Raw genomic sequence first — 15,477 nt, 5'->3', positions numbered from 1 at the left:
CCCCAGTATGAGGATATTAACAGCAGGCTACATTACAGGCTTGTAATGCCATTCCCCCCCCCCCCGTTAGTAATGTAGCATTTATTCAAATGCAAATCACATTAATTGACTGAGCATCTCATGATTAATTGATTTTTCAAAGGCCTCAATTGGCTCTGATTTAAAGAGGCTTGAATGCAATTAAGCAAGGATTGAATGCTGCTGCATGCTTTTTGCATTTGTAGATGCTGTGAAGCTACCTGGCAGTTCTCTACAGGCGCCTGCCGAATTGCCCTCGGCTGTCAACACTTCCCTGCCATCTGTGCAAGCAGAACCATCCCTACCTCCTCCGTACCAGCTAATTAACATCCCACCATCAGAGTCTGCCTCAAGTCAAGAAGATCCACAAGACTACCTGTTACTAATTAACTGTCAGAGCAAGAAGCCTGAACCCACAAGGTAAATGTTAACTTCCTTCCTCATAAAAGTGCTTATGATGACAAATCCGACATTGGCTGCTGCTGTTGCAGTTTGAACATGTCTTGCAAAAGCCTATCTCCTCCACTTGCAGTGGCATTTGATGCTCATCAGTCTTGGACAGACTTAGTGTTGCCATCTAACCATTGACAGTGATGATGTATTAACATTACTATATTATTTGGTCCTTTAAAAAACCCCTCACAAAACATGGCTCCTGTCTGACAAATGGATAAGTGCGTATTTAAACCAATTTATTTCACTGGGTTTATTGTGCACTTAATTTACTCCCTATAGCACACCATGGTCAAGATGCTACGAACCTTCAAATTACTTACCTATCTTAACATCGGTACACTTTTTGGAAAAAACAACAACAAAATTTATCCATGATTTTTCCTAGAACTAGGTTGCTTTTTGTTCAAAATAGTTTGTGTTGCTGACCTCTCTCAATTTTTATCATGCACTTGTAAACCAGCTCATACATAATCTCGGAAGAAGGGGAGGAGTATTTACTGCTGGAGGATTTTGAAAGTAAAAAGATTCCCTTGCAGTGAGTGTAATGTGAATTGTTTGGGATCTTGTGTTTAGACTTTAACCTCAAAGCTATAACTTGCCTGAATCAATTTCAGTGTGTGTGTGATGCACGTTGTGCTGTGAAATTTTAATAAGCAATGCAAATAATTACCACCTGGAGGATCTAAGCGTACAAAAAGGATCGTGTTTCAGTGTGCGAAGCTGTTTTGTGCTTTTGTGGGCATTTTTTTTTTTGGAGGGGTGCTTTTAAAAATGATTCAAAGAAGAAGCATTGGAGGTGTTTTTGTATATTATGTTGGAAACTGCCCAGAGTGGCTGGGGCAACCCAGTCAGATGAGCAGGGTATTATTATTATTATTATTATTATTATTATTATTATTATTATTATTATGCATAACTGAAGAATGCTGTGGCTGCCCTGCATTCTTTGTTTTCTGCTCTTTTTTTTCTTTCCCCTGAGGAAAGTCCAACAGCTGCATTCCCAGCCCAGCCCCAAATGACAGGTAGCCATGCTACTCATACCGTGCCAGTTAGCATGTCATAGTAAACCATAGTTAATGCTCCACTGTGGAGTTTGAGGCGGCTTGCATATTGCTCCTCCCCATTAGCATGTCGGAGAAACACGACCCCTGGCTTAATGTTACTTCCACATGGGGACTGTGGTTTTTCCGTGCCAAGCCAATTATGATTGCTAAGCCAATAAAAAGCCTTGGCTCCACATCACGGTTCGTTTGGAATGAAGCAATTCACAATTCCTAGTTTGGAAGTAACTGCAACTCAGGGGGCGTGGTTGAGCTCCAGGGAGGAGTGAAGCAGGAGCCCAGCCACATGTTTGAGGGGAAACATTAAGTATGGTACACTGCATGGCTGGCTAACCTGTGACCCTCCTGATGTCATTGGACTCCTAGCTCTTATCAGCTCCAACCAGCATGGCCTCATGAAAGGATGATGTAAGTTGTAGTCCACCAACTCTTGGAGTGCCAAGGGTTAGCATCCCTGTGATGTGCCAGTGCAGCCCTGTGTCAACAAATTCAAGCATTTCATGCCTCAGCCTTCTTTAAGTATACAGGCTTTTTCACTTTTTATTCCCTGCTCTGTGAGCAAGATAGGCTTGCTGATTTTAGAACATAAACATCTTCTCTCTATGTGTTATATAGTGGTTTTATGAATGGCCACAAAATGCAATCAATGCTGCATGTAGCAATGGGTTACAATTTGCAAATCGTCTCAGTTCCTGTCTCATCTTAACAGGGTTTCCCCTTATTATAACATCAAGCTTGCTTGCTTTAAAAAACAAACAGTATTTAAATAAAAAGGATGAAACTGAAGCTCTCAAACTGAAATCAAAAATCTCACAGTTGAAATGACTGATGAGCATACTTCAAAATTGAAAAAAAAATCTTGTTCAGTTATTTAGGGTGTATATTGTGACTAAAAATAGTACCTAACATTTATTCATCTATTCAATTTATATCCCGCCCTTTATCCCAAAAGAGCCCAGGGTGGTGAACTTAAGACTTAACCAACATGTTCCAAATTATCCTCACATTTTGACTGTAACCAGCTTTGCAAATATTAATTTAGGAAATGGTCACCTGATTCATCTTCAACTTGTGTGGTTTTTGGCCCTCCACCCCAACTATAATACCCTTCCCACCCGAAATCTACAAGACAGATAGGAACTAATACTTTAGCAGTGTACCATGCAGAATTATAGAGCATCACCGTGAAGCTACCCTTTGGATCCAAACATTAGAATGAGATCGACATGTACGCATATGCAGCCTCTGTGATTTCACCCTTTTTAACACAAAAAGAAACTTCCTCTACTAGTGTAAAGAGTCCATATGTTATAGGTGCATGAATGTGATTCACATAAAATCTAACTATTATTTATAGTTTACAGTTGTGATTCACTGTTTTCAGCTGATTATTTTGCAAAATGTGCAAAAGTTCCTGTAATAAACTTGGGATATGCCAAGAAATTCTTTTCTTTTCTTTTTTTAAAAAATCTTGCATTTAGGTCACAGTCTGACTCAACAAAAACTGCCTCTTCAGAAACAGACTGCAATGATAATGTGCCTTCCCATAAAACATCTGTACAGTCGCTGAACAAGCATGCAGTGAATGGGTTTTTTCAACAGCAAAGTGTCTATGACTCTCCCCCGCCGAGAGCTGCCTCCGTATCTGTGGATGGCAGCCTTTATAATTTGCCAAGGAGTTATTCGCATGATGTTTTACCGAAGCCATCTCCTTCTGGGACTGATGCAGATGGAGAGCAACATGTTTTCAGTGTTCCACCTGCAGCATCTTCTCTTGATGCACAACTGAAGGCTTTCTCTATTAGTTATGACATTCCCCCAACACCTGGAAGCACGTACCAGATTCCACGAACTTTCCCAGAAGGAACATTGGCTCAGAGTTCGAAGCTAGAGACTATTCCAGATGTCCCTCCACCTCGGCCGCCGAAACCTCACCTTCCTTCAGACCGCTCACCTGTGGAGGTGTGCAGTATCTCCCGCACTTCCTCAGACACTGATAGCAGCTACTGCATCCCTACTGGCGGAATGCCCCCATCGCGCAGCAACACAATTTCCACCATGGATTTGAATATATTTCGTAAAGGTTAGTGTTCTTTCATCTGGCTATGCTTTAACACAAATGTTCCTTGAGGTGCTCCCAAAATTCAGCCTCTCTAAAAAAACGAGCGAGAACTGCCCTGGAAATCTTGGTTCTTGGGGGGGGGGACTACACATTACACTTCAGCTGTGAGAAACCACACCTCAGTTCCCACATACTGATTCTCAATATTCTCTTTAGAGAGGGAAACTTGCATTGAGGATGTGGGCAGGAAAGGTGTATTTAACTTTTCCGTTCCTAGTTGCTTTCTCCCTGGTGCTTCTTCAGCTGCTAATACACTTTGCAGCGTTCCAGACCTGGGTTTATCTTGAAAATACGGGCTTTGAACTCTGCAGGGATAAAAACAGCTGGAAGCAGGGATATTCTAGGGGGAAAGCTACTTGCAGGATTTAGCAGTCCTTTCTTTTCTCCATTGCAAATTACCTCTGAGATGGCTTTGCATTGGTTGAGGCCTATTGACTCAGGCTATGTTTTCCTCTGGCTGATAGTTAAGTGGACTCACAAGCTCTCATTTTGGCTTCCAAGTGTTTGCTTGCTTGTATTCAGATCCCACCTTTTTTCTAAGGAGTTCAAGGTAGTGTGCATTGTTCTCTCCCCCCTCATTTAATCCCCACAACAACCCTGTGAGGTGGGTTAGGCTGAGAAGCAGTGACTAGCCCAAGGTCACTCTGTGAGCTTCATGGCTGAATGAGGATTTGAACCCTAATTTATCAGTTCCTAGTCCAACATTCTAACCACTACACTGGCTTACTTAATCTGGAGTGAGTGGGCAGCAGTGTCGGCGGTTTGAATCTGCTGCGCAATGGGGTGAGCTCCCGTAACTTTGTCCCAGCTTCTGCCAACCTAGCAGTTCGAAAGCACACCAGTGATAAATAGATAAATAGGTACTGCTGTGGTGGGAACGTAAAGGGCATTTCCGTGCTCTCTTGTTTCTGTCATGTTGTTCCGTTGCGCCAGAAGCGGTTTAGTCATGCTGGCCACATGACCCGGAAAGCTGTCTGTGGACAAATGCCGACTCCCTCGGCCTGAAAAGAGATGAGCATCACAACCCCATAGTCACCTTTGATTGGACTTAATCATCCAGGGGTCCTTTATCTTTACCTTTCTTACTTAATCTGAATCACCAGAAATTCATTTTAATTTTTTTACAAAGATGATTTCCAGCCAGGGAAAACTTTTCATATAGGTAATTACTTCACCTTTCTTGTAAAGCAGTGAAGATCTTAAATATAGGGGATTGTTTGGGAACTGAGAAGCAGGAACCTGTGAGCAGAAATCTCTTTGTGCAAGAATCAAGACAGTGCAACTCTGAATTCATGTTACAAATATGCTGATGTATGATGTGCCTGTGTGGTGTAATGGTTAGAGTTTTGGACCGTGAGCTCTGAGACTAAGGTTCGAATCCCCACTCAGCCAATGAAGCTCAAAGAATGACCTTGGGCCAGTCACAGTCTCTCAGCCTAACCTACATCACAGGGTTGTTGTGAGGGTGAAATGGGAAGGATGAGAACCATGTACAGCATTTTGAGTTCCTTGGAAGGAAAGGTGGTACTGTATATAAATGCAACAAACAAATAAAAAAGAAAAGATGTGCTACATTAACTGCTAAGATGAACTAGAAATTCAAGATGGATAGATTGTGATTATTGTCTTAGCTCCCTGTTGTTGTTTATTAAGGATCTGCCTCAAAAAAAATTGGTGGACGTGATAGACCTCAAAAACTCTTGATCTACTTTGTACTTAACTTGAACAGATTTTTTAAAACAATATTTACTGAGTTTGCAGAAGTTAGTGGAAGTTGACATTATGCTTTGTGGATGTCTGGAATCAATCACAGATACCTAATAAGATGGCCTCCACAATTTTAAAATAAACTTTCCCAACCTTATATAAACTGAAGTTGTCTAATGGCACACCCGTAACTCATTATATATAGCTCTTACATTTTCCCTTCTTTTCTGCTTGCCTTGCATTTTTCTTGTCTTTATACAGTTTAATAATCTACTCCAAAGAGTTTACTGTGTGATCTGCAAAGCACCATGTGCAATGATCGCACCTTATAAATAACACGCATGGATGCCCTCAGCCATTTCCCGGCTCTGTAAAGGCGCTTGAGAGCTTCGGTGATGGCCTGGCTTTCTGAAGCAATTAAGATTTTAATTAAAATTTACTTGGTGTGGTTTTGTGTAAAATTCAAATTCTGGATAAACCTTCAGACAATGCACAAGGCCAAACTGGGGGAGTGGTATGGGGCTAAAAATGCCAAGGGTGAAAAGTGAGTTTAAAGAATTAAGAAGGGGAACAAGGGGAAGCCAGAAGGCAGCACATAGACCAACACGGCTACCTACCTGTAACATAGAACAATTGTTAGCAATCTAAAGTGGGGTGGGGTGGGGCAGGCAGAGTCATCTGTGAACAAATGGGGCCGGGAAGGAGTAAGGGGAGGTTTCCAAATGTTGTCCAATAAGACACACATGTATTGGCCAATCACTAGTCAACATGGTTTTTCATAATGAAGATGTTCAGTTTTGTATCACTTTGGGCTGGGCTGTGCATTTCAGAATGGTTGTGTGTGAAATGTTGCCTTTCCTGGTATTTCTATTTTATTTATTTATTTTTAAAAAGCCTACTGTAATCTGTGGTGAATGGCGGTAAGAAATGTAATACTACTACAACAGTTATTTGCTTTCTTGGTTTTTTAAATACATACTCTATTGTAAGATCTCCCTCTTTTTAAAATTACTCCTCACTTTCTTCTATTTCATGTGGTCTGGGTGCTTTCGTTACTTCCAGATTTTAGGATTGGTAGTGGCTTGCATTCAGACTGCATAACCAGACATAGACAGCAGCAAGATAGCATCCAGGAAATTTCCCTTGTGCTATTTGCAGCTAATGGTGTGTGTTATGCCACCAGGTGTAAAAAGGGAAAAAACAATGCTTGCTTTCTTCCCCTTTCTTTAGATATGGGTTCTCAAGATTGCTATTTTATTCCACGGACATTTCCAAATGACAGATCAAGCTCATTGGAAGGTTTTCATAACCACTTTGTAAGTATGTTTTGATTTTCAACATTGGCACAAGGCATATCTGCTTATATATACTTTGATACGGATGGAGACAGGGCTGTGAAATCCTTCTACACAGAATGCTTTGTTCTTAATATGATAAGTGGGCTAGTTCATAGTGTTGTGTGAGACAACAGGGAAGGCAATTGAGTCTTGGGAGGGAGGGGAGGTAAGTGATGGGGATAGGGGTTAAGAACATGGGAGGCTGCAAAGCTCACATCACACACCCCCACACCTGACTAAAAACCTGTAGACTGTGTGGCAGTCAGTTACAAGATAGAGACAAAATGTAGTGGAGATCCTGGCTAGAGCTTGTACAATGCAAATGGGGTGAAGCAATTCCATTGAACCTGCAAAAGGGGGGAAAAGACGCACAAATGTTTTGAGTCTGGTCAGGTGTTACGCTAAATTCTGTTCACCTGTTCAGAATGTTGTTTAATTTCTTGCTGTCGGAATCATTTTTGTTTCCAGAAAAACAAAAGCCTATTGACTGTGGGAAGCGTTTCAAGTGAAGAATTGGATGAAAATTATGTCCCCATGAACCCAAACTCTCCCCCGCGGCAGCATTCTAGCAGTTTTACTGAACCTTTCCAGGAAATGACGAACTATGTGCCGATGACTCCTGGCACTTTTGACTTTTCCCTGTTTGGAATGCAAGTCCCTCCGCCAGCACACATGGGGTTTAGGTCGAGTCCCAAGACCCCTCCCAGGCGGCCTGTCCCTGTTGCTGAATGTGAACCACCACCAGTGGATAGGAACCTCAAGCCAGACAGGAAAGGTAAGGAAGGGGCATGCACTGCCAACCGCTCTTGAGTGTTTCATGATCCTTGTTTTGTCCTTCCACCCACCCATCTTGTTCCACAGAATAAAATCCTGCTTCAAATTAAAGCAGCAATATTAAGAGTTTACAAAATAAAAAAATTCCTTCCAGCAGCACCTTAAAGACCAACTAAGTTTTTATTTTGGTATGAGAATAAAAAAAATAAAAACTTAGTTGGTCTTTAAGGTGCTGCTGGAAGGAATTTTTTTTTTGTTTCGACTACGTCAGACCAACACGGCTACCTACCTGTAACAAGAGTTTACAGTTTTCTTTAAAACACACAGACCTCAACACTGAATATATTCACGGTTGTTTTGATTAATCGCTAGATTGTACTGCAACTTCTCATCATAGGTGAAAAAAAAACTGTGACTGGATCAGAACCTGTGTTTTCATTTGTGTTTAGAATCCACTTATACTTTAGCACAGGCATCCCCAAACTGCGGCCCTCCAGATGTTTTGGCCTACAACTCCCATGATCACTAGCTAACAGGACCAGTGGTCGGGGAAGATGGGAATTGTAGTCCAAAACATCTGGAGGGCCGACGTTTGGAGGTTCCTGCTTTAGCATTTTTATTTTTTTGTAAGGCTAGCAGAAGTACACATTCAGGCGATAATGGATATATAATAGCTGGGATTCTTACATTCCATACATAATACAGATGCTGCTGCTTTAAAAATAGCATTAAAAAAACCTTAGCAGGTAGGCATATGTTAAGTATTAGCAGTTTTGCATTCTTTTTCATTCATGTAAAATCCATAATTCAGAATTACAAACAACATGGGGGCAGCTGACCGTCAGATTTTCTGTACTGTCTATTTAAATGTAGTGAGTTTCTATGCGCATATGCCTTTCTGAAGGGTCAAATACTTAGCTGTTTGCATTTGGCTCATGAATCTTCCTCTCCCAGTTAACAGCTGTTTCCATAAATGAGGAAGAGCCCTCTGGAAGGCTGTACCAGAGGCTACCTAACCTGGCAGCATTGGCCAGTGTAATGCATTGTGAATTAATGGCTGCATTCACACATCACACTACTTGAGCGTAATGTGGACCAGCAGGAATGTGTTGTAATCAGTGTCAGGCTTGCACCCTCATACCTTTCTCCATGTGGCTGGAAGCGGCAGTGCAGAGGCTTCTGCTTTTGCTTAATCACATCCAGACCAACAAACTGTGATGAACATTAACTGTATGGCTAGTTTCTATTCACGCCATAATTGACTGAAATCGGGTTTTTTTAAAACAAATCATATTTACTGGTTACAGCAACATTCAGCTAACATGGCGAACTGTGATTAAAGTAAAGGCCTAAGCAGAAGCTTCTAAACACCAACACCTGACCTGCATATTGAGGGAAATGATGGAGGCAAGTAAATGAGCCCAAGGCCCACTGTGGCTCATTCACAGGGGAAATGGCCATACGGAGGCAAGCAAGTTTTAATTTTTTAAAAAACTAAAAGGCACCAAATGTTTAAGCATATATGTGTCAAAAATAAATGTCATTTCAAGAATGTTTTTTTGACAGCACTGTGTATATTGAATTATGCATTTGGGGTAATTATGCTTTCTGTTGCTTAAACCTCGCAAAGCTTGCATGTGTTGGTGATGGTATGTTGCAAGCAGCATTGCTAGCAAATTGGATTTCAGCTTGGGACAATCCCGGTTTCCTCTCAGCACTACTGGGTGGCATTCATCTAAAATCTATTAGTTAAAGGGAACAAAAACAAAAACAAACCATATTGAATTGTTTGGTAACAAAGAATGAAAAAGAACAGTGCTCGCAGTTAGAGGGATGGATGAGATCAAAGTTCTCAGAAAGATCTTGTTTGAAATGTGCATTTCCTTTCTGGCTCAGCATTGTTGCGGTCTATCCTGCTATCGGCCTTTTCCTTCAGTAGAGCTATATTGAGATGCTGTTATAGTGATCGTTGTTAAGCTGTAAGCCAATAGTACAGAAAACTATTTGATGGCAAAATGCAGGTTTAAAAAACCATGCTTAGAACTTCGGAATCGGAACTTAGAAATTGGAATACTGTACGTTTGTTAGTACATATGGATGAAGATGGCTCATCTAGACAGGCATTCTGTTCCCCATAGGGGCCAGTCAGATGCCTTTGGGGAAGTCTACAAGGTGGACATGAGTGCAGTACCATTCTGTTCCTCAGCAACTGGTATTCAGAGGTATAGGGCCTCTGATGCTGGAGGTGGAAGAATGAGGTCTTCCCCCCACGCACCGAATTTGATACTTTTGCATTTATAAATTGAACACATAGAGAAAATACAGTTGTTGCGTGCCGGCTTGGAAAAGATCTATAAATTCATATATAAGTATACATGCATATATGTCCCCCCCTTTATATAAGGCAAAACAGAAAATAAATTTCACTTTCAAGTTTGGTTCTTGGGTTTGTTCTGTGGCCCTGTCTTTGAAGCTGTGTTAAAACAATGATGTAACATTGCTTTTTTAGTTTATATACTGTACCTGTCTCTGTCAAGATAGTAACATAGCATTTCATATGCAGTGATACATTGTGAGCACTGCTAGGAAACTTTAAACTTGCTTAACTAATGACAGCTGTCTAGTATTCTGCCCTAGAGATATCTAGGTTGGATCTTTAAAGTGCCTCTTGCTTGGATATCAAGAGAAGCTTAATTAAGGAAGTTCATGGAAGGAAAGCTCCTTTCTCATTATTCTTCTTGCATCAACCTGCACCCCCCTGTGTGTGTGTGTGTGTGTGTGTGTGTGTGTGTGTGTGTGTGTGAGAGAGAGAGAGAGAGAGAGAGAGAGAACACAGAACTTTCCTTCCATGACTTTCTTTAGGTCAACTTACCTTAGGGTCCAATACTATAGGTTAACTCCTGACTAAATTTTAATTTACCCTGTTTATAAATAACTTTTCCCTGTGGCTGGTAAAGAGCATTGCTTTTTCTCTGTGTTAAATAATCTAACAGTAGGTAACTGAGTTGAAAGTCTCTTTGAAAAGGTTTTGTTTTTTTCTTTATTTAAATTTTATATTCTGTTCTGTAGCCCTCAAGATGACTGAGAATTTTAGGTTACTGTAGTAGAGAAGACTAGAATAGATTGTAACCCACAAACTGTTTAAGCCAGATGTACATGGATATTAACATGGTTCAGTATAAGTAATGGACTCTTCCCCACTTGAATGACTTGGGACCTCAAGACAATATATGGGATATAAAGAAGAGCTAACAAAGTCTTCTACATTTCTTTTTAACTTTTATTTTATTTATGGTTGCATTTCAAATAATAATGATCTGCAAGGCTGTTCACAAGGAAATTAAAATGGCAATGCATAATCAAATCAACAATAAATGCATTAAAAGCTGTGGTTTGATACAGTGCAGCACAATAAGATACAGTAAGTACACTAAGACAAGCACAAGTTTGTGAATGTGTCTTCACCAAAAGGAAGTCATGTCTATTGTTGTTAACAGCTAAAATGGGATGTCCTCTGTAAACAAATGCTGCATCTTGGGGATTAGAAATTATTCCTGGGTTTGGTTTTGTTTGGTTTTAAACTGCAGTAATCCACAGTTTTACAGATACCTATTTAAAGAAAATCGATTGGCGCAGTTACTTTCTTGCTCCAAAACAAGTTTTATTCGTAATTAGCAAGGAGAAAACTTAACCAGAAACCGATGTTCAGATGGCAAATATCGGCTTTGCTAAGGGTAGGGCAGCACAGGAGTAAAAAAGGCCAGAGAGCAGCAAAGTGGCTGTGAGCTCCTCTCCTCTCCTCTCCTCTCTATGAGCCCATACATTTGCATGGTCCCAGAAGGCCACAGTTTGTCTTAGTGATGTTGTTTTTTACAGCACATTAATGTTAAAAATTGGGGGGGGGGTCAGGAGTAGGATTAGGAGGCAGGTTTAGCTCCATACCATTGGTATGTAGGAGAGTTCACTCTCCCCAGAGTTCATCCCCCCCATCTTTAGTGGCAGACATCCACTCATTTGGGGCAAAATTAAATTATTTGCACAGTCGCTCTGTTTCACCCTGACACTGGGAAGTGCAAGAACCACAAATAGTCATCCCACGGAGGCAGAATCAGTATCTGTGCACAGAACATGCAATATGCACTCACCAGGAGGTTTCTACCACCATCCATTGAGCATGTACACTGCACATCTAGTAGTAATGCATGTCTGATCATCACGTACTGTTTTCATGCATTTTTCTACGTGGAATTTTGTTTCATAAAGTGATTCTAAGCTTAGCATGCCAAGGAGATGGCCTGCAGTGAAGAAGATGAACATATGAGGTCCCATTGGCTGCTGCAGCTGGGGAACAGCTTCATTTGTATTTGAAGACTGATTTTGCTGGAAAGTAATCGTGGTCTTTTCCAATATAATGATCTACGTTTCCGAGCACAGTTCAAAGTGTTGGTGCTGACCTTTAAAGCCCTAAACAGCCTCGGTCCAGTATACCTAAAGGAGCGTCTCCACCCCCATCGTTCTGCCAGGACACTGAGGTCCAGTTCCGAGGGCCTTCTGGCGGTTCCCTCATTGCGAGAAGCCAAGTTGCAGGGAACCAGGCAGAGGGCCTTCTCAGTGGTGGCGCCTGCCCTGTAAACGCCCTCCCATCAGATGTCAAAAAGGAAAGCAGCTACCACATTTTTAGAAGACACCTGAAGGCAGCCCTGTTTAGGGAGGCTTTTAATGTTTAAGGAATTAGTATATTTTAATGTTTCTGTTGGAAGCCGCTCAGAGTGGCTGGGGGAACCCAGCCAGATGGGTAGGGTATAAATAATATATTATTATTATTATTATTATTATTATTATTATTATTATTATTACTAATCATCTTTCTCGTACAGGACAGTGGAGACATCCACATGGTGGTAGTCCAGCAGGGCCGGCCCTACGGGCCGCCAGGGGATGCCACACTGCTGAGTTCACGGCAGCTGCGCTGCGCCCACCAGACAGCCGCGCTGGGAAACGGGGTGGGGGGGGGGACGCTGGAGCGATCTTTGCACCAGGGCGCCAGATATGCTTAAGACGGCCCTGTAGTCCAGCACATGATGGTAGTCCAGATCTACTTATTTGTTTATTTATAGCCCTTGCAAAAAGCCTACAATATAGAAATTAGACATAATCCAAGGGGAAGGAAGTCCATAGCCATGGGGCCACCACAGAGAAGGTCATCTCCCTTGTAGACACCCATCTTACTAACCTAGGAGACAGGCATGCTAGGGTAAGCCTCAAAAGCAGTTCTTAAAATGTGAGCAGGATGACATTGGTACACAGTCCAATAAACAGCATGGGCTCAAATCATTGTGGGTTTACAGGGTCAAAAAACTAAACTGATCCCAAAAGTGCATCAGTATCCAGTGCAACCCCATTGTAGCCAATGGGGTTAATCCGAAGCATGATTATTGCTCTTTGAAAACTTTCCCCACTACCTCGAATTACGGTATGCAGTCGAATTTCCTGGCTCGTGTTACAAATGCTGACCCTTTTTGCCCTGTATAGGACTCCCCAGCTGAGTTAGACTTATAGAATCATATAATTGTAGAGTTGGGAAGGACCCTGAGGATCATCTAGTCCAAAGCCCTGGCAGAAACATATTCTCCAAATTCATGTGTTCAGTAGGTACTGTGATACTTTCTCTCTCTCCCCCCCCCCCACTGCCCTCCACTATGTGTAGCAGCACATATTGACGTTATGTCCAGTATCAGGACTTGCATGCTGCCTGTAAAACCCAGGAAAAGATAGTCATGCCTCTAGGAGCATGCTTTTTTTTTTACCACCATGAAAACAATAAGATCTGGCAGCATTAATGAAGAGGCTAATAAAAAACAAATCAAAGAGCCTCTCTGGGTAATCTTGGGCCAATCACTATTTCTCCAGATTACCTACCTGGCATATTACCTACCTGGCAGGGTTCCTGTGAAGATAAAATGGGGAGACGACTATGTACTTTGTCTTGAGCTCACTGGAGGAAAGGTGCGATATAAATGTAATATTAAACAAACAGTAAAGTCATAACAAAAATTAAGAAAATGATCCTGGTAATTTCTGCTGAATACTTACCAACCCAGATGGCATGATGCAGACTAGGATATATGCTGATTATGTCACCAGAATCGGGGGGAAATACCAAATTCCTAGCCAGAGGGCTAAATGTTCTTAGAAATCAACCCAAGTCCTCCCCAAGTGCTTGTGAAAGAAGGTCATCAGTGGGACCCCCGATGAAAATTGCTTTATGGCATAAAGAGCAGTATTTAAGGCAACACAGAGAAGATATTTTCCTACAGGAATTAGCATGAACTTGGCCATTACAGATTGTGACCCTTCACATACATTTTGGATGTGCATTTTTGGCCAGTTCTGGGCCAGCTGAAGTTTCCGAACCGTCTTTGAAGGCGGTGCCACGTAGAGTGCATTGCAGCAGTCTGGATGTGACCAGAGCATGGATTGCTGCTGTAAGGTCAGCTCCTCCAGATAGAGGTGCACTTGGCATACCAGCAGAAGGTGCTGAAAAGTGGTTCTGGCCACCGATGCCCCCTGCACTTTCTCAGTCAGCTCCAAATCTAGGATCACTTTCAAACTGTGTGCATGGCCTTTCAGGGGGTATGCCAACACCACCTGTGAACCTCCTTCCTATAATTAAGGAGACCCATCAGTTGATGGCATTCTACCATCTCTTCTTACATTGTCTCTTTCATGCATGTTTCCATCATGCATTCTGAATGCCGTGCTTATGCACTAGCATGTGCTTTTGCCACACTGCAGGACTCTTTCCTCCACCAGCTGCTTGCTTTCGCTTCTAAGCATCACCTTTCTGCAAGGGGCTTGGCAATTTGTTTATAGGGTTCCATTTTTCCAGTTATTCTTTTAAATAAAACTATATTAAGAGAGACTCTTCTTTTTACCAATTAGGTCAGAGCCCTAAAATTTTAAGACCTAAGCCACATGGTTTAGAGCGAACAGATTCCCAAACCATAGGTGAATTTACTACAAGAAGAAAGGGTATGTACTTCAGCACTGCATGGTATCTGGGGCTGTGTATGAAAATGTTTTCTAAAAGGGAAACTCTTATTTAAAAAAACATGGTCGCTGCTACTCTTATCTCAATTTATTGGTCCGCTTATTTGTTAGCCACAATATTTCCTGCTTAAGAAAAGACATTCTTGGCCCACAGAAAATGGAATATGCTGTACATAAAAGCATATTTCCTTCAGTCAGCAATTAGCTCTGCCTGCTTAATGATTGTATAACTGTTTGTTTTCCAATATATTTCCAGCCTGCAGGTGATTTTAACTAACGTTTTCTAATGTGAAATGCTTGAAGGTGCTGATAGTGTGGCTATTGGGATGCAGCTATTGGGATCTTTATAGGACTACTTTAGTATTACAATACTTTTTTAGGTTACAGGTTACAGGTAGGTAGTTGTTTTTTAAAAAAACAACTTCATACAACAAGCACTGAAAATTTGAGACAGGCTAGTGTTTACTGCATTGCCCCATTGGAGAGGAAGGTTTTAAATAATGCTAGAAAAGTAGCATGTTATAATGGCCAAATCACCATTTAGCATATACCTTAGCTGTAGACATAGCTGCCAAGTTATCCCTTTTTTAAAGGGATTTTCCCTTATGCTGAATAGGCTTCCTTGCGAGAAAAGGGAAAACTTGGCAGCTATGGCTGTAGATCTCACTGTCATTTGGATGAAGCAGTTTTTCTGCTCCTAGTATGCATCTACTAATTTGTCAACTGTCGCTGCCATCAATCAGTGGACAAGTTGCTGCTCATATTGCTTTCAAAAAATATTGGTGCCTTTGGAGACTTTGCAGCTGTGTGGAGCTCCATTTGAGATAGGCAGTGTTCCTGCAGCCCCAGAATCTGGAATATGTGACAAAGAACAGTCCCTTTAGGTATATGCAGAATGTATTTTCCTCTCGCTACATAATCAGAATGCGAGGAAAAGGCTTTCACTGTAGAC

The 15,477-nt window shown here is 41.6% G+C and overlaps 1 protein-coding gene across 4 annotated transcripts in view; it reads left to right on the top strand.

Moving 5' to 3' along the window:
* The window catches only part of GAB1 (GRB2 associated binding protein 1), an 89,840-nt gene that overhangs the window by 65,361 nt on the left and 9,002 nt on the right, over nt 1-15,477 (top strand). For 2 of the 4 annotated variants that reach the window (XM_035111610.3, XM_088660289.1), the window contains exons 3-7: nt 225-438; nt 3,017-3,618; nt 6,595-6,680; nt 7,170-7,476; nt 14,418-14,507. In XM_035111610.3, coding sequence (XP_034967501.1) covers nt 225-438; nt 3,017-3,618; nt 6,595-6,680; nt 7,170-7,476; nt 14,418-14,507 — 1,299 coding nt within the window. Of the gene's footprint in view, nt 1-224; nt 439-934; nt 1,010-3,016; nt 3,619-6,594; nt 6,681-7,169; nt 7,477-14,417; nt 14,508-15,477 lie in introns of all 4 variants that reach the window. The other 2 variants (XM_088660290.1, XM_035111612.3) reach the window with 2 other exon arrangements.

This window comes from Zootoca vivipara, chromosome Z1, assembly GCF_965207765.1.
Source record: "Zootoca vivipara chromosome Z1, rZooViv2.hap1.1, whole genome shotgun sequence".
Lineage (NCBI taxonomy): Eukaryota > Metazoa > Chordata > Lepidosauria > Squamata > Lacertidae > Zootoca > Zootoca vivipara.
This window is presented reverse-complemented; position numbering and strand designations above follow the sequence as displayed.